At 42.8% G+C, this 22268-nt stretch overlaps 1 protein-coding gene across 12 annotated transcripts in view; it reads left to right on the top strand.

The window, feature by feature from the left end:
- LOC127434400 (connector enhancer of kinase suppressor of ras 2-like) overlaps nt 1-22268 on the top strand; it is a 129427-nt gene that overhangs the window by 47310 nt on the left and 59849 nt on the right. For 6 of the 12 annotated variants that reach the window (XM_051687122.1, XM_051687118.1, XM_051687115.1 and 3 more), the window contains exons 4-8: nt 57-162; nt 10379-10420; nt 12490-12609; nt 13698-13757; nt 14722-14790. In XM_051687122.1, coding sequence (XP_051543082.1) covers nt 57-162; nt 10379-10420; nt 12490-12609; nt 13698-13757; nt 14722-14790 — 397 coding nt within the window. The remainder of the gene's footprint in view (nt 1-56; nt 163-10378; nt 10421-12489; nt 12610-13697; nt 13758-14721; nt 14791-22268) is intronic. The other 6 variants (XM_051687121.1, XM_051687120.1, XM_051687119.1 and 3 more) reach the window with 1 other exon arrangement.

The following is a 22268-nucleotide window of genomic DNA, read 5'->3' as shown; positions in this document are numbered from 1 at the left end:
TCAAATTGTCCATCTTGTCGGTCTGGCTCTAAGAATAATCTAATGGTTAATTTCAGGTGTTACTTCTTTTGCAGGTCACCATTTGCTGCCGTGACGGACTATTCTGTGACCCGGAACAACGTGATTCAGCTGTGCTTGGAACTCACTACCATAGTACAGCAGGTAATGGCATTAACTAGAACCAACAAAACTAGATAAATAGGTCAAACATTTGATCAGTCTACAGTTCAGCCCATTGAAATCAAACCATTGGTCAAATGCTGTTGGCTAATAAATTTGCCTTATATGGTCCAACATGGTCTTCCTCAATGGTTGTGTTTACCGGCATGGCAAGCCAATCCTGCACTGGGCTGTATTCAAATTATGAGACATTTAAAAAAAATATTTAATCAGTGTGTGTTAACTATGTGAGAGACAACAGAAAGATGAGAAATGTAAACAATTCAAGGCCCCTGCAGTGGTGCACGTGTGTGTTCATGTGTATGTGTACCCAGCAGATTATTTCTGGTTAGGTCAGAAGATCACAATCAGCAAGAGCGGCATTAAATGGATGAGTCCATTGCAGCCAGCTCAGCCTGAACACCATGCCAAATCTCTCTTCAAGTCCAGGACAGATTATAGCATTGAAGGCAGAAATGTGGATCTAAGCTTAGCTAATGCCAGTGGTATTGGATGGCCTGTGCCAGCAGGGGTCTTGTTCCCTGATCAGACCTTATGAGATGAGGTCAAAATGGGACACATCTCTCTCTTTTTCACTTCTGTCTTTCTCTCTTTTTTGTTTTGCTGGAATATCCAGCATCTGATCATTAGCTGGTCCATGCTATTCCAAGCAGGTTCCAAGCAGGACTACTAGCTGCTTTGGACCTGACTGAGTTAGTAGACCATCTTGGACAAACCACTACCATGTTCCAAACACCTGCTGGACCACCTGTTTTTTCCAGCTGGGCCCTTGACAAAGGCAAGATGGTCTAGCAGCCAGGTCCTCACTGCCGGTAATCTACCAAAGGTGACTTGACAGCCACATAAACTAGATGATGCTACTTCAACGGGAGCCAGCTGGTACGTGATAGCTGTGCTGTGTGTGTAACCCTCACTCCCCTGCCCTCAAGAGGCGCACTAGCAATTGACGGTAGAGGCTGTAGCCTTTAGCCTCCTCATTGGCGCACCCTCTACTGACGGTAGAGGCTGTAGCCTTTAGCCTCCTCATTGGCGCGCCCGCCTCCCATGCTGGAGAAGCTGGTTTGAATCCCGTTTGGAGTGGGTTGAGCAGGACCGGTTACAGTGGTGCCGTGACCCGGATGGGAGTGAGGTTTAGGGGGGTGAGTGTAACGGGCACCAGCTGGCACATGATAGCTGTGCAGTGTAGTGTTGTCAAAATAACCAGTAATTAGGTACCAAGTCGGTACTAAAATGAAAAAGTTGTAATGATACCAGTGTTTCTAAAGTACCGGTAGTACAGAGCACCGACTTAATTCATTACCCACACACTGCCTTACTGACACAACTGCTTTCAAATGCTCACACACTTATTTGAGCGTGTGCTCTGTTACTCCTTTTACACTGAAATGCACAACTAATCAAATTAAAATCATGATATGTCCTAGTGTGATTATTAAATTGTGAAATGCAATCTTAATCTGTATTAGCCGCATGAGCTTTAAATGAATGTGTGAAGCCAACCACTCATACACTGGAAACTCCACACACTATGAGAATCATTTGCGTTGTATGAGAGATGACAGAACAGAGCACTAATCCACTCTGAAGCGTTATTTTTATATAATTTATATAATTAAATCACAGCATTTGCACTTTAACGATCACACTGGGCAATGTATCTTATCCATAGAGGTTAAGCTTACGTCCAGAATACATGTCAAAATAAAAACACGATTCATAATAAAGCTAAATGCCTGAAATTGAAGAAATTGCAACATAAATATATTATAACTGTATAGTCAAATGGAATCCTCACTATAGAAATAATAATGATAATAACAATAAATAATGATTAATGAATAATGATTGTAATAATAATAACAATTAACAAAATATCACAAGCAAGATTGCTTTTGTACTGAATAAAAGTAAAAAAAAAAATGCAATGGTATGTTAAGTAATTGTTCTGTTTTGTTAAATTGTCATCAGAAATTTTAATCTTGTTAAAAGTTTTTAAAAGTTCAAGGAAATTTTTTTTATTAGACACCATTTTGATAGTGAAATTAAATTAAACTTGGATAAACATGAACATGGAATAAACATGGGATTCTTGGAAAAATAAATAAATAATTGATTTCAGTAAGGCCCTGCTTAAAAACAAACAAGTGTTAGAAACACGAAGGAAACATGCATATCTTTTAATTTATTATTTACACTGAAATTTGACTTTAAATAGGTTAAAGGAGTGTGTTCAGTAACACATTATCATATTAGCACATTTTTTCTGTGGTATCGAAATTGGTATCGAGAACCGTGAAATTTCACTGGTATTGGTACCGACTACTGAAATTTTGGTACCGTGACAACACTAGTGCAGTGTGTGTAAACCTCACTCCCCTGGCGTCAAGAGGTGCACTAGCGACTGACACTAGAGGCTGTAGCCTTTAGCCTCCTTGTTAGCATGCCAGCCTCCCATGCTGGAGAAACCCATTCGAATCCCGATCAGAGCGGGTTGAGCAGTTACACTACCATGTTAAAAACATTGCCACCACCTGAGGCCCAAAATATAGTTTGCGCAAGTGTGTGAATGCTAACACTTTTAGCTGTACAAGATCAATTAATGTGTTGTTGCTTTCTGAAATGTGTCAGACATTTTAATTTATTATGCAGTGCAGGTTTGCACAAGTACATGAACACAAACACTTTTAGCTATGCAAGATCAGTTTCATGTATTGCTGCATTCTGAAATGTGTCAGATGTTGTAATTCATAATGTAACACAGATTTGCGCAAGTACGTCAACATAAGTACTTTTAACTATGCAAGATCCATTTCATGCGTTGTTTTGTTCCGAAATGTGTATGACATTGTAATTCATAATGCAACGCAGGTTTGTGGAAGTACAAGGGCAAAAAAACACATTTAGCTATGCAAGATCAATGTAATTTGTTGTTGCGTTCCGAAATGTGTCAAACATTGCAATTCATAATGCAATGCAGGTTTGTGCAAGTACAGTATGTGAGTGCAAAAACTTTTTATATTGCAAGATCAAATCCATTTGTTGTTTTGTTCTGAAATGTGTATGACATTGTAATTCAGAATGCAACGCAGGTTTGTACAAATACGTGAACTTTTAGCTATGCAAGATCAATTTTATGCCTTAGTGAATTCCTAAATGTGTCAGACATTGCAATTGATAATGCAACACAGATTTTCATTGCATTCTTATAGTTGCGCTAGCAGACATTTGCGTAAAACTCTAAAAGTTTGTTTAGCTGGATTTTCCAGCAGGGACGATGTGCACACAGACACATAGACACTAGTATTATGTCACTAGTATTAGCATTGGAACTCAATATATAATGTGTCTCTGTAGTAATATATGTATTTAAAGGGTCTCTCTCACCCTTCTCTCTCTCTCTCTCTCTCTCTCTCTGTGTGGTATTTTCTCATGATTTAAACACCATGCTGTGACAGAAAAATTCATGTGTCATATTTTGCGCCTCCAGTCCTTATCACACATATGCACACACATACTCACAAAATGTGCACACTAGCATCCTCCATAGTGATCCAGGGGTTGAGTGACAGCTCATGAGTGTAGGTGCAGAGATGTTCAGGGGTGGTCAAAAGGCAAGAGAAGAATAAATAAATGTGGTTTCATTTCCAGGTAACACTCTTTTTTTGCTATCTCTCTCTCTCTCTCTCTCTCTCTCTCTCTCTCTCTCTCTCTCCCCCTCTCTCTCTCTCCCTCTCTCTCTGTCTCTGACTGGCTCTTAGGTCTTTGGCAGTGTGTGAGTGTCTCAGGTGGGAGGGCAGCTTATTACTTTATAGTGATGAGGGGGAAGAGGTGCAGGTGAGATCTGAGATCCGCTCAAATCAGCACAGCAGCTGCAACAGAAAAGAGGCAGAGATCTAGAGAGGACAGAATAAGAGATGGAACGAAATAAGCTCTCTCTTTCTCTATGCAAGGGGTACTCAGTAGGCGGACTCCGGTACGGATCCGGACTGAAGGACAATTCAATCCAGACCGAGATCTAAACCTTTGTGCTATTTATCTGACACCTGGCTAAGTGATTGTGTAAGCATATGTGTATAAGAGTGGGAATAAATCATGGCCAGCGCTACGCGATTATTCCCCAGTGCTGAATGCACTTTTATTCCTGTTCTCCACGTGTTGCCTCTCTCCCCGCTATAGAGGCTCCACAAAGCCTAATTTACATACATAGTACGCACTGCAGAAAACAAAAATGAAGCAAAGTGAAACTATCTTCATCTGTCTGATATGTGATTCAGACGGTTCAACAATGCTAGGTTTGTGTCAGGACAAGCTAACGTGCCACCTTTAGAGTTTAATCAGCATGTTACGAGCCTTACATAATAAACAAACAGATTTTTGTTCTAATTTTCTGAAAAATAATGTCATCATGGCATGGGTGGCAAAGAAAGCCTATTTATACTTAAATTAAGCAAACTTTAATGCTTTACTGTTGTTATGTAAATTGTTTGTTTGTAAGTAGATTCTCACTTTAAGGAAAATATAAAAATGGTCCATTCAGACTTTTACATTTTTATATTTTGTTTTTTCTCAGGGGACACCCTGAACCCCCATACAGTGTTTTTTATTTGTCAAAAGGCCTCCTATGTCCCATACATATACAGGTGCATCTCAATAAATTAGAATGTCGTGGAAAAGTTCATTTATTTCAGTAATTCAACTCAAATTGTGAAACTCGTGTATTAAATAAATTCAGTGCACACAGACTGAAGTAGTTTAAGTCTTTGGTTCTTTTAATTGTGATGATTTTGGCTCACATTAAACAAAAACCCACCAATTCACTATCTCAACAAATTAGAATACATCATAAGACCAATAAAAAAAAAAAACATTTTTAGTGAATTGTTGGACTTCTGGAAAGTATGTTCATTTACTGTATATGTACTCAATACTTGGTAGGGGCTCCTTTTGCTTTAATTACTGCCTCAATTCGGCGTGGCATGGAGGTGATCAGTTTGTGGCACTGCTGAGGTGGTATGGAAGCCCAGGTTTCTTTGACAGTGGCCTTCAGCTCATCTGCATTTTTTGGTCTCTTGTTTCTCATTTTCCTCTTGACAATACCCCATAGATTCTCTATGGGGTTCAGGTCTGGTGAGTTTGCTGGCCAGTCAAGCACACCAACACCATGGTCATTTAACCAACTTTTGGTGCTTTTGGCAGTGTGGGCAGGTGCCAAATCCTGCTGGAATATGAAATCAGCATCTTTAAAAAGCTGGTCAGCAGAAGGAAGCATGAAGTGCTCCCAAATTTCTTGGTAAACAGGTGCAGTGACTTTGGTTTTCAAAAAACACAATGGACCAACACCAGCAGATGACATTGCACCCCAAATCATCACAGACTGTGGAAACTTAACACTGGACTTCAAGCAACTTGGGCTATGAGCTTCTCCACCCTTCCTCCAGACTCTAGGACCTTGGTTTCCAAATTAAATACAAAACTTGCTCTCATCTGAAAAGAGGACTTTGGACCACAGTCCAGTTCTTCTTCTCCTTAGCCCAGGTAAGACGCCTCTGACATTGTCTGTGGTTCAGGAGTGGCTTAACAAGAGAAATACGACAACTGTAGCCAAATTCCTTGACACGTCTGTGTGTGGTGGCTCTTGATGCCTTGACCCCAGCCTCAGTCCATTCCTTGTGAAGTTCACCCAAATTCTTGAATCAATTTTGCTTGACAATCTTCATAAGGCTGCGGTTCTCTCGGTTGGTTGTGCATCTTTTTCTTCCACACTTTTTCCTTCCACTCAACTTTCTGTTAACATGCTTGGATACAGCACTCTGTGAACAGCCAGCTTCTTTGGCAATGAATGTTTGTGGCTTACCCTCCTTGTGAAGGGTGTCAATGATTGTCTTCTGGACAACTGTCAGATCAGCAGTCTTCCCCATGATTGTGTAGCCTAGTGAACCAAACTGAGAGACCATTTTGAAGGCTCAGGAAACTTTTGCAGGTGTTTTGAGTTGATTAGCTGATTGGCATGTCACCATATTCAAATTTTTTGAGATAGTGAATTGGTGGGTTTTTGTTAAATGCAAGCCAAAATCATCACAATTAAAAGAACCAAAGACTTAAACTACTTCAGTCTGTGTGCACTGAATTTATTTAATACACGAGTTTCACAATTTGAGTTGAATTACTGAAATAAATGAAGTTTTCCACGACATTCTAATTTATTGAGATGCACCTGCATATTCTGAATGTACTGGACTGCTGTCATTCAGTTTCAAACCAAACTGTTGATCTTATCTTTTAATATTCATATCCAAGTGCCCTTGACTGATGAAGTCTTGATTAAATATTTTAAACTTTTGGTAGAATATCCCTCAGACCCCATTACTTTGGCTGTCTCTGGGCCCCCAATATCCTCATCCCTGCCCAGTTTTGAAGAGACTATTTAGGATTTGCTTTTATATATATATTTATTATTATATATATATATATATATATATATATATATATATATATATATATATATATATATATTTTTTTTTTACAATGTACTATTGCTGCCAACGTGGCAAGTTATAATACATGTAAGCTACGTATTATTATCCGGGCCTTTGCTGGGAAGGAAATTTAGTACCTCATGAGTATCTCTTGGAACTTTAATTGAGTACCCCTGCTCTATGATACTGGAGGAACAAAGAAAAATAGTATTGATGACCAAAAAAAAAAAAAAAAGAGAGAGAGAGAGAGAGAGAGAATCATCTCCTGCTAGTGGATATTGTTGGGTTTGGGGTCAGTGATGGATGCAGGAAGAAGAATGAGCGTTTCCATGGACCTTGCGATTAGTCTCTTGATTTTTCTTTAATATGTCATAGATGGTAATGTATGTCATACACCAGCTGGTTGGTCTTCAAACGGTGACAATCTATGAAAGAATATGGTTCTGTTTGTGTACAATGATATTAAAATCTTTAAAAAAAAGACTTGTGTTTCACCAAGGAATCAGCTTCATAAAGGAATAAAACAAAATCTAAATGAATAACAATGAATAGACCTGGAGTCATGTGACGCCATGTGGGGTTCCGACATGTGTACGGCGAGCTCTGCGCACTTTGCTAGTTTTGATACTTTTTGTGTCATAAACCGGTGAGATTCGATACACCCTGATCCATATCTGTTCTAGGAAGACAATATGTAAAAGAATTCAAAATCCTCGGGCTCTGGAGACATTATAAGACACTTAAGTGCTCAAGCTGACGCCCCTCCGGAGACCTCGAGCCAGGGAGTCGATTGGGACGGAGAGGTGAAAGAAATTCTGTGAGAATTGATGAACATATTGGCATTGCAGACGAAGGTCGTTGATGACTTGGAGGATCTTGCTGCAATACACTGCCATGGAGATGAAATTCACTGAGGTGGTTACAAGAGTGGCGGATGTTGAGAAACAGATTATCTGGAGTCATCGGAGAGGGAATTATCTGCTAATCCACTAGCGACCAAGGCAAATTTTGAGCATGTCTGGGAGAAGCTGGAGTATATGGAGAATCGTAACTGGTGGAATAACGTCCGAATTGTTGGAATTCCTGAGGGAGAAGAGGGTCAGAATATGGTGGAATTCCTGGACGGGCTCTTTCCGAATCTGCTTGACATAACAGGCCATAAGCTGGAAATCGAGCGAGCTTAGAGGGTCCCGGCTCGGCGATCTGCTGAGGGAGAGAGACCCCGATCAATTCTGGCCAAATTTCTGAGATCATCCAATAAAGATCTCGTGTTACTCGAGGCGAGGAATAAAGGAAGGCTTTCTTGGAAGAACCACAGCATTTTCTTGTACCCAGACTTTGTGAATTCGTCAAGAGAGAAACGTGATCGATTCAAGGAATGCAAGAAACTCTTACATCAACGGAAGGTCACTTTTGCACTGATGTTCCCGGCCAAACTGAGAATAGATACTAAGGATGGCTGTAAAGTATTTACATGTCCCCAGCAAGCAATGTCCTTCATCATGTCAATGACTGAGTGAGTTGTTTTGTGGTTCTCATGTTGCAGCCAAGTGAATCGACTCACTGAACATCCACTTGATCATCTGAGGAAGCTGAGCTCCTTTTTAATTTCTTTTTGTGCTGGTTCCGCCTAGCGGCTGGAGTTTGTTTTCGTGTAGCAGCAATCCTTCGGGACAGCGTTGTGGATTAATCTTATGCCTCCTGTTGGTTGGAGTTTGTTTTGTGGAGTATTTATTGCAAGACATTGGAGTGATTGGGTCATTTGTTGCACTCATGTAGCAGTTGAATGGGCTGGCTCACTGAACATTCATTTGACTGTCCGAGGAAACTGAACAGCCTTTTTTTATTTTATTTTTTTATTTGTTTTATTTGTTTTATTTTATATTTTATATATATATATATATATTGTCTTCTGATAACATTTAGCGTTTCATCAGTATTATGTGGTCAGTGGCGTATGGTCAGACTCCAGTCAATGCCATCTCACTTGGCGCCGAAAAGGCATTTGATATGGTAGAATGGGATTATCTTTTTAAGATTTTGGAAATATGCAGGTTCGGGATTAATTTTATTGGATGGATTAAGTTACTTTATCGGCAGTACAAACAAATGGATTAATTTCTGGATATCGGCACCCGGCAGGGTTGCCCTATTTCTCCATTATTGTTCTGTCTTGCCTTGGAATCATTAGCAGCTGCGATAAGAAAGGAAGGTGATTTTCCAGTGGTTGTGGCGGGAGGTATGGCGCATATACTTTTGCTTTACGCTGATGATATTTTATTATTCATCTCTGACCCTACTAGATCTATGCCTTGCCTCCACAGAATTATTAATTCCTTTTCTAAGTTCTCAGAATACATAGTCAATTGGTCTAAATCTGAAGCTTTGGCTCTGACAGCGTACTGCCCAGTAATGGCTTTTCAGCTGGGCGCCTTCCAGTGGCCCAAACAGGGCATTAAATATTTGGGCATTTTATTCCCAGCAAAGTTGTGTGATTTAGTTAGAGTTCATTTTGTCCCCTTAATAAAAAGATTTTTGAGCATGTGGGCAGGTCGGGGGAGGGGTTTAATGTATATAATTGATTCCGTATTTTATGTTGTGTTTGTCTTATGAATGGAATCAATAAAAATAGTTAATGACAAACACAGTGAATAAACCTTTTTATTAATAGACCTAAAAGCAGCTCGTCACACTGCTACAAAATCAGATCACTCCTATAATAATTAATACAGCTTTGTGGACTGAAATAGGCTGTTGTGGGGATTGCATTGCGCCTTTAGTTGACAGATCTATTTTTAAATGCTGCACAGGTATTATAGCCACTTACTTTTATTTATAAATGGCTTTTTAAGCTTTGTAAATGGTTTCTATTTTATATGTCATATATCTGGATAACTTCTGACCATATTGCTTTCTGGCAGTATGGTTTCTAACCATATTTATGGGCAGTTGTATGAATACTAGCATTAAGTGTAAAAATTGTTTTACTATTCTAAAATAGTCCATTCAAAGCCCAACTTTATACCAATGGATTTCCATTGAACAAAATGGGATCCAAAGTTATCCCAGTTATTTTCACCAAGAGCTTACATCTGATTGGTCTGTGAACTTTCAATCTCAGTGCTTCCAGTGTAGTCCATTTCAAGTTGTTGGTTGCTTCTAGTATAGACACTTGTCAGAGTATGGTCATTATACTTAGCTTAATAAAAGATTAGTAGAAGTCAGTGGGAGCTATACATCATGATAAAATTAAGTGGATGTATGTACTGTATGACCAACTGTCAAAGGTTACAAACTGTGTTTGTTTGTATACACTCCATATATTTGTCTTACTTTATGAAGCCACAGTGTCACCTGCACAAACACTTACACACACATCTCCTGCTGTTTCTCCATGAACTTTCACAGGAGCTCTGGCCCCCAACGGGACCTTCGTGAGCTCCTTTAAATGTCTCCATCAGAGCCTGAATGATAAATTGAGTCCGGGGCTCTCCTCTGTTCAACCTTCCTATATTAGATTAACATCTAAGAGAGAGAGGTGGTCTCAGAGCTTTTGAAAACAGTGACCAAGCTGTTTGGATCATTACATTTTCCACAGAGATACTTTGCACAGTAAATGTTTTCTCAACTGCTCTGTATGTGTGTGTGTGTGTGTGTGTGTGTGTGTGTGTATGCCTAAAGTGTTTCAAATGATGGTAATTTCTTACTCTCTCCTCTTGCAGGACTGCACCGTCTATGAAACCGAAAATAAGATCCTCCATGTGGTAAGCGTTTCTGTCCTGATTTACGCTGCAATATGAGGCTGATAATGAGCCCTAATGTTGCTCCTGTGAGCTCTGCCCCCATTCCCTCATTTACAGGAAGAGCAGTGAGGAAATTCTCCTCAGAATACACACACACTCTCTAGCGGTTATTTCTGTGCGGTAGACAAAATCTAAACTCCTGACTGAGTTTATGACCACACAGTGATGTGAACAGATCAGTTTTAATGTTGATATCTAGATTTAGAATTCAGATTCATTTTTGTGATTTGATTCATTTGGATGGTTCGTTTCAATGAACAAGTTCAAAAAAAATTATTCACTGATTTGTTTGAGTCATCAAACCACAGTTTCCAGAAGTCAGAAATCCCTGAATTTTTTCCCCCAAGTCTTTTACTTGATATTTTTTCATAGTGAGATAAAGATTACTATTTATCTATCTAGTTTATATTATTAATCAAGTTATATATCAACAATTAATTACAATGTACATTAGGGTGTTTCTTAGTTGTATCAAGGAATAGTTCTCCCAAAAATGTGTATTCTATCATCATTTACTCATATACTGTCATGACTGGAAGTGAGGACTCAAACACAGGAGTGCAATCAATGAGCTTTATTTTAAAGTAAAAATAACAGAAACAAAAAGCTCTCCAGATGGAGGAAAAACAGAAACAAGAATCTCTTAAACAGAGTATAAAACATAAATGATGCAAGACCAACAGATGACGGGAAAAAAAATTATGTTACTGTGAGGCACTTACAATTAAAGTGAATGAGGCCAATTTTTGGAGGGTTTAAAGGCAGAAATATGAAGCTCGTCAGGTAAGCTTTTTGTGAACTTTTATTATGCTACTGTAGTTTAGGCCCTGAGGTAAAGTTCCCTTCGCAGTCACAGGTGGCCCACAGCCAGACTCTATATGAGATTCCCCTCTCGTGCACACTAGCACACAGCCCAATGAGTGTGTGGCAGGTCCTGTTGTCACCACAGACTGCTGGGCTGGGCACAGCTGTCATTCTTTCTCCCACAGCTATAAATACCTTCACATTGCGCCTGCGAGTAGCGGATTTCATTCCCCAGCACCACCCCACCTCGACTACTGAATGTAGGAGGAGAAACAAACACACCAATGACACCAGATGAAAGGGGAAGCAGACAGAAAGATGAAACCAAAACACAAAGTAAATTAAAATGCTACAGGACCCTAGAAAGGGAATATGATTCAGCAAGTTACCATCAGAAATGCTAGACAGAGAAATCCAGGTATACTTCTTGCAAATCTGTGTTTTTCATCTAAAGTTATAGGTATATAATGTATACTTTTAATAAGAAAATTCAGGTTTCAGATGACAAAAGAACCAAATCACCACCTGCTTACCAAAAACCTGCTGCCAAACATCAGTGCCTAGATAGATAGATTGACCATTAAAATCACTGCAACATTCATGATGTTGCTTCATTTTAAATCAGAAGCAAAATCATTGCAAATATATTGTGAATGTTTGATGTATAAGAAAGGATGAGAATTCATAGAAAGCTGACAAACACAAGAAAACAGATTGGCTGATTGAAATAACTTTAATACATTAGACTAGAACAAACAAGAATGTTTTTTTTAGAGTCAGCGTTTAGTTGTGGCAAGACTAGAACCACTATAAGCACTGGCAGAAACAACAGCCTGAGAACCCAACTATTCCCAAACTGGTACTCAACCACTAAACAGTCAACTTTCTGCCAACTAATACAAAACCTTCTCCGAACTAAATTATCACCATAATTATCATAGACCAACATAACGCCCCATGTCCCAAATTAACACACAGCTTTAATCTTAAGCATAACACTGTCCTTCCCATTGGGAATGACTTCAATACTACATTTCCCACAAAAGCTGAACACAAACTTCAGTTAAAGATGTGTTCAATGATCACGAGATATTAACCCTAGGTTTGATCATAACTTTGAAGCAGAATTACAGTATTTCTAATGAAAATGACTGCCCAGTGTAGCAAATATATATTGATCCACAAACTCATCACTCTTCCGTCATCTTTCTTATTCTCTCTCAAAGTGTAAGACTTTGTCTGGAGTGTGTGACCACATCATCTCACTGTCGTCAGACCCCCTGGTCTCCCAGTCTGCACACCTGGAGGTGGTTCAGCTGGCTAACATTAAACCTATGGAGGGTCTGGTACGATCACACACACACACCCACCTGATCAAGCTACATAAACAAGGACATACCATACTGCCCTGCAAGGTCAATGCAATAACTATGCATTTTGTCAAAATTGAGTAATCAGGTCTCATAGATTATTTTTTTGTCCTTTGATTGATGGGTTTGGCTCTGTTAAGAAAAAATGGAGTGAGTCTAGTTTGTATTCCACATTTGCCCAGACAAAACCATTTTTCTCAGTTTAAGTGGTGCCGTTGTTACCACGTTCTGGCTTAGTTGGGCACCAAAGACCTTAATTATATTTACTACAGACCAGCCCTGACCCTGACATACATATTCCACTGTAATGTCTGTGAGGTACAGTATAAAGCGTGTGTGTGTGTGTGTGTGTGTGTGTGTGGGTGGGTTTGGGTGGTTTACGAATAAATTTTTTTAGGTTACAAACTGGTAATTATGAGGGTATTATGCTATAAATGTGGTTTATGAGGATATTTCTAGTGTCCCCATAATTCAAATCACTTAAAAAACATAGTAAATGATGTTTTTTGTGAGGGTTAGGTTTAGGGGTAGGTTTAGGGGATAGAATCTATAATTCGTACTGTATAAAAATCATTATGTCTGTGGAGAGTCCTCATAAGGATAGCGCGTGCGTGTGTGTGTGTGTGTGTGTGTGTGTGTGTGTGTGTGTGTGCGTGTGTGTGAAAGAAACAGAAAACTGGCATTACTGCACACTTCCATTGGCTCAGCAGGATGTGATGTGATGGAGCTGAAATGTACAGAAGCTTAGACTGAAAGCTGAAGATAAAATGTCCCTCTCTGTGAGGATTATAGCAAAATATATAGTGAGTGTGTTTCTGTTTGTCTGTGCAAGTGTCCACATGGTGAATGTGTGTGTAATTTGCGTTCATGATGAAAAGAGTCTGTTATTAGAAGTAATTTCACTTCTCCAAGCACACAAGACTAGAGAAAGATGGCTAGAAGCTACTTTGAAGTATTTTCTTTTTCATTCATGTATGAAGAGAGGAAGAGATGTAGAAATTATTAATTAGAGACTACTAATCAGTGTCATAAATTTTTGCCTGTGTTTCTGTTGTTTCTAAAAGGGAATGTACATTAAATCCACATATGATGGACTTCACGTTATCACAGGAACCACAGAGGGGGTAAGAAACAGCTTTTGTATGGGTGTATGCTCAAATTCATGTCTTTATTATGTCCAATATGCTGTAGATAAAAGTAATGCATTTCAGTAATTCCTTTACTGATCCCTTATTGCACAGCCATTACTGCTGACTCTTAAATCAAAGCGAGAAAGAGAGAGAAAGCCATACAGATAGGAGTGAACTGGAGTATCTAAATAAAACTTATGTACATGTGAATAAAAGCTCTTAGTTTTCGATGTAGCTCTTATAGAGGGTGAACATCACCCATTATAGTGCAATACTGTATACTAATATGAAAGAAACACCACAAATGAGATCTCTTTAATATTTCAATAGTTTCAACAAATGTAAGAGAAAGAGATCCCAGTAATTGTACATGAGTCTCCTCTGGAGTTTCAGAAAATATTGCTAAATGTCAACAAACTGTGCTCAGATTTGCCAAGAGACTAAAGTCTGCAGATTCAGACTTCAATATGAACTCAAACATTTCTCATTAAATACTTGCTAGGCCAAATTATCTGAGCTATGTTATCCACATTATATAAACTTTTTATAGCTCTGCTCTTTTGTTAGTGTATGTCAACAATGTCTCATTTGTTTTTGATTTTATTTCTCCTAAGGAGTTTTTGGATAATAATCTATCAAAGTCGATACTTTTATGAAACATATCTGATAACTCAATTAAGTCTCCATAGCAATGAAAAAATAACCTCTGAGCAATAAAATTTCCCTTTCAAAATAAGATCTAATTTTTATATGATGCAGTATAATCATGTTACAATAAAATCTGAATACCTGTATTACCATATATTGCATATTATGCCACATATTTTTAATATGATGCAATACACAGATTATTGCAATACATCTTTTTTATTTCACATTGCTGTTAAAGACATGCTTCTTCCTCCCCTATCATTCTTTATATATCTCCATTTTACATCTCTTTTTCTTTCTGTCTCAGTCACCGGCAGACCGCTGTAAAAAGATCCATGCTGGTGATGAGGTCATCCAGGTGAATCATCAGACTGTGGTGAGTGTCACTCTCTCTGTCACTCAGTGGAAAAATTCACTAAGAATTAGCACCATTTATTTAAATGCACTGTTTGCATTATTTAGCGCTCGATGTACAAAAGAAATCATGCAAATCGGCCTTCTTCTAAACTTCTGCAAAACACAGTTTGCACAGTGCAGCTCACTCCACCACTGTGATCTAGACACCTGAAATTACTCTATAAAATTCATAGTGCTCTAATCTACACTGTGCATATATAATTTATAACATTCTTCTCCATCATTTGAACATAATTTGAGTTACTGCTGCCATGATCAATAGAAAATGTACACAACCGTCTCTCTTAAATAAAATTGCTTTTACCACCTGCTTTTCCTGTGCAGAAATAGCACAAATTTAATTGTGCCAGGCAAACAGACTTTTGTGAATAAATCACAATCAATAATATGCCTAATTTACATAGAAAGGAGGCTTGGTTGCACTGAAAATAATTATGATTTATACTAATGGGTTGGCACTAAATCTCAGGCAGATCGCGCCTAGTTAAACTGGATTGCAGATGGTAGTGAATAAGATGTGAGTATTTGCTCTAAAATATCAAAAGTGGTGCAGCTGTTAAGTGAATTCGCCCCTCAGTCCATGTTGCCCATTCTACTTGTCCTTTATCTTATTATCCAAACATCCATCCATTCATCTATCCATCAGAGGTCTCTCCTTCCTGTATGTGCATGGAAATGCGGCACTGAAAATGAGGAATATTTGCATTTAAGGACTTAAATGTATCCTTGTTAATGCACAGAAAAACTTTGTTTCCCTATCTGTCACTCACTCGACGTTGTGTCGATGTAGTGACACTAGGGACACTAGGGGTCACTCTTGGGAGCCCGAGACACCTCTGGTCTTTGATAAAAGGCCAATGAAAATTGGCGAGTGGTATTTGCATACCACTCCCCTGGACATATGGGTATAAAAGGAGCTGGTATGCAACCACTCATTCAGATTTTCTCTTCGGAGCCGAACGGTCGATGCTCACTTAGCTGAATTCCCACAGCTGTTCATTCACCTCTGCTGGATCTGATGGTGCATTTCAGTGGCTTCTCCCCCCTCTGCACTGGTGCACTGCAGAGAACGCCCCTGGGCGCTTTGGCAGAAATAAAAGAGTATATTTCTCTACAAGAGTATATTTCTCTAAAAGAGCGGCACACACGGAACATCTTTTTAAAGATGCCTTTCTGTTTGTGTGTTATTCCTGGTTGCGCTCATTATCTTATGCGGTCGCAGCTTACCTTCGTAAGAAAGCAAGCCACCCCAGAGGCTCCCCGCCTCGGTCCTTCTACCCACAGGTATGAGGCCAGCGCGGCTAGCACTGCGGGCGATTTGCGGACCCCAATGGGACCACCTCCACCGGGTATTCCCCCACGGACCTCCCATTCCCCAGCACGCTCGTCTGCCCCGATCGGGCTTCCGGATGAGTCCGCCGGCTGGTCTCATGGTGAGTTCGACCTCTTATTCGGAGCCCGTGAAGATGATGAGCTCTCGAGCGCAGCATCGGAGAGCGGGCTCGTCCAGTCGGATGCGGAAGCCTCAGCTGGGCTCCTCCCTTCTGGTGTGGTCACTCAGTCACAGGCTGACGCAGAGATGACGACATGCTTTCCTGGGCAGCCACGAGTGTCGGGCTAGAGCGGAACCCTCCGCTCTCCCCTGAACCCTCGCGGCTCGATGACTGGTTCCTGGGCTCATGGTGCCACTCACAGCCACGCCCTGCCCCCGTTCCTTTCTTCCCGGAATTGCATGAAGAGCTGACAAGGTAGTGGAAGGCACCTTTTACTGCCTGGTCCCAATCTTTCAGCTTCCCCGCCCTCACTACCCTCGATGGTGGGGTGGCCAAGGGCTATTCGGCAATCCCCCGGTGGATAAGGCGCTCGTGGTGCACCTATGCCCGCAGAGCGCTGCCACCTGGCGCGGGCACCCAAAGCTCCCGTCCAAGGCCTGTGGGTTTACGTTGTCCCTGATGGCCAAAGCCTACGGTGCCGCTGGACAAGCCACCTCCGCCCTGCACGCCATGGCTCTCCTGCAAGTCCACCAAGCCAAGGCGCTAAAGGAACTGTACGAGGGTAGTTCCGCCCTGGGATTGATGCAGGAGCTGTGCTCGGTGACCGACCTCACTCTCTGGGCGATGAAGGTCACGGCACGGTCTCTCGGGCGGGCAATGTCCTCCTTGGTGGTCCAGGAGCGCCACCTTTGGCTCAACCTGGTCGAGATGGGAGAGGCCGACAAGGCACGGTTCCTTGCTGCCCCCATTTCCCAGGTTGGCCAGTCCGGTGACACCGTCGAGGACTTTGCCCAGCAGTTCTCAACGGTGAAGCAGCAGACGGAGGTTATCCGGCACATCCTGCCCCGGTGTGGCTCAAGATCCCGCACCCTGCCTGCTCGTCACCAAGGGCATCCCCCTGTGGTGACTGCACCAGCTCCGCCACAGCTCACCCCTGTGGCCCGGCCCCGGCGTGGATCCCACCGTAGGAAGCAGACGCCACCCATCTCACTGCCACCAAGAACCCACAAAAGGATTCGAAGCGTCCCTGAGACGGGCGACCCAGGGACGATGAAACCCGCTGTTCTGGAGCTGGTAAGCAGATCACTCCATCTCCCGGTGGAGGACCGGGAGGATAATCTTTTGTTACCTTTGCATTTAATTGCACCGCATGCTCAAGTGGCTGCGATACCCAAGAGTTCAGCAAGAGCGGTTTCCTTGCTCCCTGGGTCACATACCTGGTGTGCACGGCCGTCATCACGACCACTCTCCACCACTCTATTTTGGCAGGTTTGGCGCTCCAGCGGCGGTCTCCCTGCCCCTGAGCGCCCAGATGTGGCACAAATCCGCCCCTGATGTGACAGTCTCCACGGGTCACAAGGATAGGCCGCTTCCTCCCCTGTCCCAGGCTGTTCTGGGGGTTGTCACAAGGAGCCAGGTAAGTACTTCGATGTCCCTGAACTCAGCACGGCCACGACATGGTGTGGCACCTCAGGCTCCACCCCGCCGCGAGGCCCCACCCGTCAGTACGTCCGACGAGATTGTCCCTCCGGCCGAGATGAAGAAGGGGTTTTACAGCCCCTACTTCGTTGTACCGAGAAAAGGCGGTGGGTTGCGGCCAATCTTGGACCTGCGAGTACAGAACCAGGCTTTACACAGACTCCAGTTCAAGATGCTGACGCAAAGACGCACTCTAGCGAGCGTCCGGCATCAAGATTGGTTCACGGCAGTAGACCTGAAGGACGCGTACTTCCACGTCTCGATTCTACCTCGACACAGACCCTTCCTGCGGTTTGCATTCGAGGGTTGGGCATATCAGTACAAGGTCCTCCCTTTCGGTCTGTCCTTGTCCCCTCGCATCTTCACGAAGGTCAAAGAGGCAGCCCTTGCCCCGCTAAGGGAAGTGGGTATTCGCATCCTCAACTATCTCGACGATTGGCTAATCCTAGCTCACTCTTGGAATGTGTTGTGTGCACACAGGGACCTGGTGCTCTCGCACCTCAGCCGACTAGGGCTTCAGGTCAACTGGGAAAAGAGCAAGCTCCTCCCAGTTCAGAGCATATCTTTTCTCGGCTTGGAGTTGGACTCAGTCCCGTTGACAGCGCGCCTCACGAACGAGCATGCACAGTCGGTGCTGACCTGTTTGAAGGCATTCAGACAGAAAACAGCGGTTCCACTGAAACTCTTTCAGAGGCTCCTGGGGCATATGGCATCCTCAGCGGTGGCCACTCCACTGGGGTTGATGCATATGAGACCACTTCAGCACTGGCTTCAGACTCGAGTCCCGAGATGGGCATGGCGCCACGGGACACATCGCGTGCCTTCACGCTGATCTGTCACCGCCTCTTCATTCCTTGGACCGACCTCATATTTCTACGGGCAGGCATTCACCTAGAGCAGGTCTCCAGGTGCCTCCAATACAGGCTGGGGCGCTGTATGCAACGGGCACGCAGCCGCTGGCTTATGGACGGGCCCGTGGCTGCGTTGGCACATCAACTGCTTCTAGTTGCTGGCAATTCTGCTCGCCCTCCGGAGGTTCCGGCCATTGATCCAGGGCAAGCACGTGTTAGTTCGGACAGACAACATGGCAACGGTAGCATATGTCAACCATCAAGGCGGTTGTATGTCACAACTCGCCCGCCGTTTCCTCCTCTGGAGTCAGCAGCACCTCAAGTCGCTGCGAGCCACTCATGTCCCGGGCGACCTCAACACTGCAGCGGACGTGCTGTTACGGCAGGTTACCCTCAGGTGAGAGTGGAGACTCCACCCTCAGGTGGTCCAGCTGATCTGGAGTCGATACGGGCAGGCACAGGTAGACCTGTTCGCCTCCCAAGAATCCTCCCACTGCCCACTCTGGTATGCCCTGACCGAAGCATCTCTCGGAATAGACGCGCTGGCATACAGCTGGCCCCCTGGACTTCGCAAATATGCATTTCCCCCAGTGAGCCTACTTGCACAGACCCTGTGCAAGGTCAGGAGGACGAGGAGCAGGTCGTCCTGGTAGCACCCTACTGGCCCATCCAGATGTGGTTCTCAGACCTCACGCTCCTTGCGATAACCAGCCCCCCCCCCCCCCCCGCTAAATTCCCCTGAGGAAGGATCTTCTTCTTCAGGGGCGGGGCACCATCTGGCACCCATGACCAGACCTCTGGAATCTCCATGTCTGGCCCCTGGACGGGACGAGGAAGACTTAAACAGTCTACCACCCGCGATAGCGGCACACCACGACACAGTGGACGGTAAGTCCTTAGGGAAGCACAACCTGATCATCAGGTTCCTGAGAGGCACCAGGAGGTTGAATCCCTTCAGACCGCGCCTCGTTCCCTCATGGGACCTCTCTGTAGTTCTTCAGGGTCTACAGAGAGCCCCCTTTGAGCCCTTGCAGTCAGCTGAGCTTAAGGCACTCTCTTTGAAGACTGCCCTCCTGACTGCACTCACTTCCATCAAGAGGGTAGGAGACCTGCAAGCATTCTCTGTCAGCGAAACTTGCCTGGAGTTCAGTCCGGGCTACTCTCCCGTGATCCTGAGACCTCGACTGGGCTATGTGCCCAAGGTTCCCACGAACCCTTTTAGGGACCAGGTGGTGAACCTGTAAGCGCTGCCCCAGGAGGAGGCAGACCCAGCCCTGACGTTGCTGTGTCCGGTGCGCGCTTTACACATCTATTTGGATCGCACGCAGAGCTTTAGAGTCTCTGAGCAGCTCTTTGTCTGCTTTGGTGGACAGCAGAAAGGAAGTGCTGTCTCCAAGCAGAGGATCGCCCACTGGCTCATTGACGCCATAACAATAGAATATCATGCCCAGGACGTGCCGCCCCCGGTAGGGCTATGGGCCCATTCTACCAGGGGTGTAGCGGCCTCCTGGGCCTTGACCAAAAAAGGGGATAAGAGGCCATGACTGGGCTAGCCCGTCTCTATCTTTTGGGTAGTCGACTCATCCCCAAAGGGCCGTTCGACACTCATAACAGTGTTGGGGGAGGTTACATGTCGGCCTGGTGTGCTGGCTACGAGGCACACAGTGATCTGCCCGTCACACACCGCCAGTCCACGTAACACAGTTCAGCCAGTTGCGGCATTTCGTATAGGGACCCCTAGTGTCACTACATAGACACAACGTCGAGTGAGTGACAGATAGGGAACGTCCTGGTTACTTGCGTAACCTCCGTTCCCTGATGGAGGGAACGAGACGTTGTGTCCCTCCTGCCACAACGCTGAACTACCCACTGAAATGGCCGGGACTTTGTCTCGGCTCCTCAGCACAAAACCTGAATGAGTCGTTGCATACCAGCTCCTTTTATACCCGTATGTCTGGGGAGTGGTATGCAAATAACACTCGCCAATTTTCATTGGCCTTTTATCAAAGACCAGAGGTGTCTCGGCTCCCAAGAGTGACCCCTAGTGTCCCAAGTGTCACTACATCGACACAACGTCTCGTTCCCTCCATCAGGGAAAGGAGGTTACACAAGTAACCAGGACGATTTCAATGATTTATTTTATCATTCACTTTGGTACTAGGGTGACCATATATTCCAATTTGACCAAATTTAGTCCCTTTATAATGCTGATTGAGTGTGTTATACTTTAAAAAGCGTATCTGAGTGAGAGTGAAGGGTGTGTTTGAAGAATTTAAGAGGCTGTAAATGAATGGCAGTGGAATGTATTTTTAAGGATGGTCATTTATTTGATAGTTAGTGTGTTTGAGGGACTTTTATGCAACTGTGTGTGCATATGGAGTGCATCAGTGGGTACTCTTGTGACCATACCCTGTGGGCTTGCCTTCAAATAATTGATAAAGAGATGTTTCTGCATGTGTGTGTGTGTGTGTGTCTACAAGTAATTGCTCAAAGAGTTAGCTTGTGAAATCATGTTTGAAGGGTTCCAGTGTTTGATGTGTATGAGGGGCTGAATAATTCTTTGAATATTTGAATTTAACTCTGGAAGTTGAGTGGTTTGAGACAGTTGAACTGGTGGGTCATGACCCCAAAATGGGTTGCAGGTCTGTTCTGATGGGGTCGTGGATGGCAGCAAAAAAAAACAATGATAAATGTATATAGCGAAATATAAATACCACATTACTGTGTATTGTTAAGATAACAAAATAAATATGTGTATCAACTTTTAAAAGGGAGAAAACACCTCCCATATTTTTTGTTGTTGATGTCAAAGGCAATGTGTCCAAACAAATGCTATTTTGGCTCAAATGTATCTGTCGCTTGATAATGTGGCTATTGCTAATAAAATATTCAGCCCAATGTTTTTTCCATGACTGGTAAAAGACACTTCAGCTGTTGTTTTTGCATTTACAATATTGTCAGTTTTTCTGTTTATTATTCATGTGAATGTTTTTGCATATTGTTGGGCCTCCCTCTGTAGTTTCAATATTTTCAATTTTCTTTCACATTTTGTACAATTTCAATAATTTCATTAACAGTTTCTTTGTGGCATGCCACCTGATATCCAATGTAAAATCTCTTTCCTGAAACAAAAACATTTATTGCCACTGGTTTATGAAGTTCTAAAAACAGAAAGAAATTTGTTTCCTCTTCATTATTTATGCACATATTAATTTTGACCTGTAGGCTTCTGAGGGCTACAGAAGCTGATCTAAAGAGATAGTTCACCTCGTTCACAATAGTTCACCTCAACTCCCATGACTTCTTTTTCTTCTACAGAACTCAAAGATTTTTTTGAAGGATATACAGTATGATGTGTGTTTTTCGATACAGTGCAAGTCAATGGGGATAAAAATCTTCAAGCTCCAAAAAGGAAATAAAGGTTGCATAAAGGTATTCCATATGACATGAGTGGTTTAATCCATGTCTTCTAAAGCGATATGACTGGTTTTGGGTGAGAAACAGACCAAAATGTAACTGCTTTTTCACAATACATCTTGACAACTGCAATCTTCTTGACATGTTCTTGAGAGAAGCTCAATTACACTTCCTGGCGCTTGTCGCATGCGTTTGAG

Source organism: Myxocyprinus asiaticus, chromosome 44, assembly GCF_019703515.2.
Source record: "Myxocyprinus asiaticus isolate MX2 ecotype Aquarium Trade chromosome 44, UBuf_Myxa_2, whole genome shotgun sequence".
NCBI classification, from domain to species: Eukaryota; Metazoa; Chordata; class Actinopteri; order Cypriniformes; family Catostomidae; genus Myxocyprinus; species Myxocyprinus asiaticus.
This window is presented reverse-complemented; position numbering and strand designations above follow the sequence as displayed.